At 42.6% G+C, this 5,945-nt stretch overlaps 1 protein-coding gene across 3 annotated transcripts; it reads left to right on the top strand.

The window, feature by feature from the left end:
- The first annotated feature begins 1,191 nt into the window (after positions 1–1,191).
- Positions 1,192–5,945, top strand: cirbpa (cold inducible RNA binding protein a). Of its 3 annotated transcripts, XR_008906189.1 has the most exons (8): positions 1,192–1,345; positions 1,925–2,034; positions 2,146–2,252; positions 2,347–2,491; positions 2,573–2,714; positions 2,894–2,951; positions 5,511–5,587; positions 5,671–5,945. XR_008906189.1 is itself a non-coding variant. In XM_056743178.1 (7 exons), the coding sequence occupies exons 2-6, from the start codon at positions 1,935–1,937 to the stop codon at positions 2,943–2,945; spliced, it is 537 nt and encodes a 178-aa protein (XP_056599156.1). In that variant the 5' UTR covers positions 1,192–1,345; positions 1,925–1,934; the 3' UTR covers positions 2,946–2,951; positions 3,362–3,503. The 3 variants fall into 3 exon arrangements, 2 of the variants coding, with proteins under 2 accessions (XP_056599156.1, XP_056599154.1); XM_056743178.1 differs by lacking the exons at positions 5,511–5,587; positions 5,671–5,945 and adding an exon at positions 3,362–3,503 and having other exon boundaries at positions 2,347–2,482; XM_056743176.1 differs by lacking the exons at positions 5,511–5,587; positions 5,671–5,945 and adding an exon at positions 3,362–3,503.

Here is a 5,945-nt window from a genome sequence, read left to right as displayed (position 1 = left end):
TTCACTGATCCGACACATAAAGGCGTGTTAGAGCAACACATGTGTCACATGTATGAGGGCTTATTGAAGATAAGAGAAAATAAATATAAACCTCTCTCTCTCTCTCTCTCTGTGTGTGTGTGTGTCACATTCTCATTCCTCTGAGGTTTCACCTGTTTGACTGGTTGAACACTACAGATTAAAAACAGCATGTGTCTTATCTTACACAAACAAGCACGCACACACACACAAAGACACACACACAAACAGTTTGATTAGTTTTAATGATGCGGTCGACTTCACCTCAATCAAATGAAACAAAGATAACGTCACACATGGTCCAGAAGATCAAGTCTTTCCACAGTTTATTTCTCAAGGGGTCTCGTGCAGTATGTGTATCTTCATCCTGTCCTCCATTCAGCGGTTGCTATGGTTACAGAGGTGCGAGGCATCACACAACGTTCAACTTCCCGTCCATGTACACACAAACGAAATGCTAAAGATATAAAATGAGGCAATTTTCCTTCCATATGTATTCTGTGTCCGATACGTCAAGTGTTGTCATGAAACATTTACTTGTCAAACTAGAGACTTGACACAGCACGACATACATTACACATGAAGATACACGAGTGAAGTCTCTCTCTCCCTTCATTACACGCATGATGTGAAATACTCACAGATCTGCATGACTGTCTTAGTAAGATTAAATCTCTTCATATATACACACAAGACACATCGACACAAACCACAGCAGTGTGTGCTGAATGTACGTCTTCATTCTCATTACAGTCACAAAGTGAGTTCTGTGAACACGAAGTGAGAACACTGACACCTTGTGGACAAACGAGCTAAAACATGTGAGGCGATTTCAACACAAAAGATCACGTTTCTGTTGTGAAATAACACACATCAAAACCCACCGAGGTCAAAGGTTAAACTCATAAATGTATGATGTCTGTACTGATGCAGATGTTCTCATGTGATTTCTTCTTTTGTTCTCTGCTGCTCTCTACAGGTCACACAGAGGAAAATGTTATATTTAAACACTTTTCTTCGTTATTTAAGCTTTTATTTTGTTAATTCATATAAAACATAAGTCACTGTATATATTTTTATTTTCAATGACATTCTCGTAGGCCACAAAAACACCCAGACGGGATTCGTTCACACAGTTGACATACAAGTATGGCAGGATTTTGTTGCTCTGATGTCATTCGCCGATCGGTGTCGAAGCCCCGCCCCCCGGCGCCGTGTCTTTATAAGCATCGTGGCGTCGTTTCTGTGCGTCTCTAGAGTCTTGATCGCGTTTGGAGGCACAACGCTCATCCAAACCACCGCCGCATCCATAACTGCGACATCACAGGTAAACTCTCTCACAATTATAGTCGTTAAATTACACGACGCGTGTGGATTTAATTCGATTGAGCGGCAGTTTTAGTCACGCGCTGTTTGTAATCGTGTTCATTATGTACATTACGTGCTATCTAAAATGGCGACGCCGCACGAGCTCAACATCCTGAAATCCTCCATATTATTCAGTGTAAGAGATTTTGTTCGACGAATTCATCGCAGAGTTTTCTTTTAACGCTTCAGATCTGACGCCATCATACACGTTTGATATTGTTTGTCGGGTTTTGCGACCGTTCGCGTGTTTAAACGCTTCTTTTGTTTGACCTACTTTTGCTCGACTCGAGGTATCCGCGCGCGCGCTCTCCCACATGTTTAATTTCGTGCACGTGAACGGCGAAATACATTTACACAAAAGAATGATAACGTCACCAAAACAGAGCAGCACTGCTTATTACTTATTCATTTCATCATTTTACCCGGCCGTTCATTTATGTGGATATTTGTATATGTGAAGTGAATGTTCCTAAGCGTTGAGTAACAAAGCAGAACCGTGTTTTAAAGTTTGTGCGCTTATTTCCTGTATGTTGTGTAGATCGGACACGATGTCTGACGAAGGGAAACTATTTATCGGTGGATTGAGTTTCGATACCACCGAACAGTCGCTAGAGGACGCCTTCGCCAAATATGGAGTGATCACCAACGGTGAGTTCCGGTGCAGTCGGCCATCACACGCGCGCTCTGCAGCAGAGCGGCTCCGGATTGGCTGTTGTGTGTGATGCCGCATAATGAGCCTCTTTGTCTTTCTCTTTGTAGTTCACGTGGCCAGAAACCGAGAGACCAACAAATCCCGAGGGTTTGGGTTCGTGACCTTTGAGAATCCAGATGACGCTAAAGACGCTCTGGAGGGAATGAACGGAAAGGTTTGTTTCAAATATTTTATTCCCGTCATCCAATCAGAATCAAGGATTGAAGGCGTGTCTGTAGTAGTTCTGAACGCTTTTCCTCTCTGTGCAGTCTGTAGACGGGCGGACCATCCGTGTGGATGAGGCTGGAAAGGGCGGCGGTGGCCGATCGGGTGGAGGATCTTACAGAGGTGGTGGTGGAGGAGGAGGAAGAGGTGGAGGAGGAGGATACTTCAGAGGAGGACGAGGTAGAGGAGGTTAGAAACGCCTCTTTATCATGCGGTTTGACTGTTATGTGTCTAGTTAAGGTGCATTCACACGCTTGTTGTCTTCTGCAGGTGGTGGTGGATACGGAGGTGGTGACCGTGGTTACGGGGGCGGCGACCGCAGTTATGGAAGCGACCGGAGCTACGGCGGCGGGGGAGGATACAAGAGCGGTGGAGGCGGAGGAGGAGGGGGCGGTGGCTACAGCAGAGACCGGTGAGTGTTTGTTTGTGTGCAGATTGATGATCAGTTTGATTTATTTTGGCACATCACGGAGGTCACATGATCGCCTGTCTGGACTTGAATTGGACCACAAGAGCGTCTACATTTGACTATTTGTCCTACTTAGCATCTATTTGCAAATTGTGTAAGTGTTTGTTTTTCTTGTGTTGCAGGAGTTCAAGTTATGGTGACCGGGGCGGATCATACAGAGACAGTTATGAATGAGTTCTGGTATGTATTCAATCTTCTCCATACGTGCATGTAGTCTTCCTGTTCACTGTAGACCAGCAACACAGGTTTATCTAGAACTGCCAGATGAATGTTAAGATGACTCCGCCCCTTTTTCATGATGATGATGCACAGTCATAAAGCTTAGTGCAGTTCTGGGAGTGGGTGGGGTTTTGGTTAGAGGGTCAAAGCGCTCATGTTTTAATGACAATCGGCCTGCTCCGAGTCTTTGATTCGCTGACGTGAAAGACCAGAAGCCATGTTGCACGGTCTGTTTGACCTCCGGCCTTTCCGAACTCTCCATCAATCTTTCATTTCTAGTTTGGGTTTGATGTAGACGCTTAGCTGAGGTCATGACTGTGTAAACGTGTTGCGATGATTGCGTGTCCTCATGTGTCACCATTCCTCCTCAGCTGCACGCGAGTAAAACCCAAGACCCTGTCACGCCGCCGGCTGCGTGTTTCTAAAAGGCACCACCATCTGTTCTTGGATCTGTCTTGTGTTTCTCTTGTGTTCATGTGTTTGAGGGAAAGCGTCTCTCTCTCTCTATTGGCTGTGAATGAGTTTTAAACCTGATGATGCTTTTTTCCTCTCAGTCCCGTTTTTTGTTTAGTTTTTTTTTTGCTCTGAGCTGAAATCTCCTGGAAGTTGTTTTTGTTTTTTAATAGTTTTAAAGGGATACACGTGTTACACTCAGTGGAGTCACTGTGATTTCTGTAGATAAAGGACTCATTTTCATAGAAGCAAGGTGATGAATTCTCAAGTGTCCAAAGAGTGAATTCTTTTCAGACTGGTGACGGCTGCTGGAGCGTCTGGAGCACTGGTGCTGTTGGGTTTCTCGGCCCGAGGTATCTCTCCTCTCTCTGCTCCACGGCTGCATTTTAATTTCAATGTTCTAATGATGGACTCTTGACAAATATATTCCTCATTTGCTTCAAAAACCAACAGATTGTAAATCGTTCACTCTTAAAACTGGGGGAAAACTTGTGCTCCTGTCTTCTTTGTATCAAAATTTGACTCATTCTTTTCTTTTGTTTTATTTTGGCTTCATGGAGCCCTATTAAACGAAACCATTTGTTCAAATGCTCTGAATTCTGTGGTGCCTTTCAAAGAATCTGTAGATCATGATGGAGTCTAAAGTAGGGCTGCAACAACTACTGGACAAAAATCAAAGTTGTCGTTAATGAATTTCATTGTTGATTAGTTAATCACATGTGAGCTGCGCAGTAATCGTGTCGGTAATTTAAAACATTAATTTTAAAAAGACGTTTGTTAGGGGAGAGGTGTTTTAAATGACAAAATTACAAATTTTATTAGCAAAGCCCAATTAATAGTGGTTGTATTTTTCTAATTACATAATAGGCTAAATACCTTGATTTTGGGGTTTATTCAGGGTAGAGGTGGGAAGTAACACATTATTTGTACTGTAATTTTTCTGGATACTTTTTACTGTAATTTGCTACATTTGAGTGAAAAATCTTTTCGTGGCACAAAACTCGAGACTTTTGTCGACTGCTACTGACACGCTGAATCAACTCGCCAACCTCCTTTTCCCATATTTGATTTAGTTGGAAGTAAAATATCGGATAACTCACAATAATTGTACATGTTACTAGGACAATTTTTTGTAAGTTGCAGCCCTAGTCCAAAGTGCGTTTGGGTGTTGTCTCATTTCATCCCAAAATGAAAAAGTGCATAAATTGAATTTTTGACAAAGGAGCAAAGACGGCGGTGAAAAATAATAAAACGAGCGATGCAGATTACAAAAGTAAAGCAAATAAAAATGAAGGGGAAATGCAACTCCGATGTGCCAAACGTTGGTTTCTTTTCTAAACTGAATTGAAGCGATGCCGATTTTATTTTCAGTCGTCTTTGCTCGTCTCTGCCAAGAGTGCTAATAATTCTAAGACGTCTAATGTTCATCATCATAGAAGTACGCAGAATGAGAGTTGTCATGTACGAAAGAAAGTCACACTGAATCTAACCCAACACTTGACCATCAGCATCGCACAAACAGCCGGTGCTCCGTAACAGTCAAGAGATGAGAACCTAACGTAACGCTTCCTTGAATCCAAGCACTGTGGTTCTCCTCAAACGAGCACGTCCTGGGATCATGTGACGTGTGTCATCTGCTCAAGTGATGATTCCTGTTGCTTCTCTCTCTCTCTGGGCTCATGTTCATGTATGGAGAGACAATAGTCCTGTGTCCGTGAGGTAATCTTCATTTGTTCTCCTGTTCATTTCTTCAAACTGTTACTGAATTACACGTTTGCTCGCTGGCCTCAGATGATATTGTTGTACAGTCAGATCTGCACCTGCGCCCGAGTCTCCACCTCAGACACTTTAACTCCCTGTTCAGATTTGAAGTTCATGTGATGTGAATCAGTCTAGAATCTCCTTCCAAATTAAGATCCTGCTCACCAGTCGCTCTCTGCCGTTTGCTATTCATGAATGCAGTCTACTAAAAAACTCTTACCGTAACTTCTGCCGCTGCATTCTGTGTGTTCTGTGATTCATGATGTATGTTTTCTCGTTTTAATCTTCTTCCTTTGATTCGTTTAGGTGAAGTTCTTATGGAATGCTGCAACTGGAACATCAAAGCGCTTCAGTGATGTTCAGACTCACAAGTCAAGTCTGAGGTTTGTGTTCCGTAGTTTTCTTCAGATGTTCTATCATTGTGTGTGAAGAACTCTTGACGATTTGATTAACTTATGGATTTCAGATTCTCAGAAGATCTTCCACACAGACCGTGCTGATGGAGAAAACCAAGCGTCGACTCTTTCAATAAACGTTGCCTTGGCGATAACGTGATGTGGAACAACAGAGTCTAAAAACATGTTGGTTTAAAGACTGTGGAGAAGAGAATGAAATCAGCATTCCTGCGACTCTTGTATTGTGATTTATTCACAACTAAACACAGGTGATTGAAGTGATGAGTTTTGGAAGAACAGTGGTCATGTTCATAATATTGAATAAAACACTATTTACTTTTCTTCA

This window comes from Triplophysa dalaica, chromosome 3 (genome assembly GCF_015846415.1).
Source record: "Triplophysa dalaica isolate WHDGS20190420 chromosome 3, ASM1584641v1, whole genome shotgun sequence".
NCBI classification, from domain to species: domain Eukaryota; kingdom Metazoa; phylum Chordata; class Actinopteri; order Cypriniformes; family Nemacheilidae; genus Triplophysa; species Triplophysa dalaica.
This window is presented reverse-complemented; position numbering and strand designations above follow the sequence as displayed.

Bases quoted from the DNA above. Each gene is read 5' to 3' on its own strand.
- cirbpa (XM_056743176.1), top strand. From the start codon at position 1,935: ATGTCTGACGAAGGGAAACTATTTATCGGTGGATTGAGTTTCGATACC. The intron at 2,035-2,145 runs GTGAGTTCCGGT...TTCTCTTTGTAG, and splicing joins ATATGGAGTGATCACCAACG to TTCACGTGGCCAGAAACCGA. The intron at 2,715-2,893 runs GTGAGTGTTTGT...CTTGTGTTGCAG, and splicing joins GGTGGCTACAGCAGAGACCG to GAGTTCAAGTTATGGTGACC.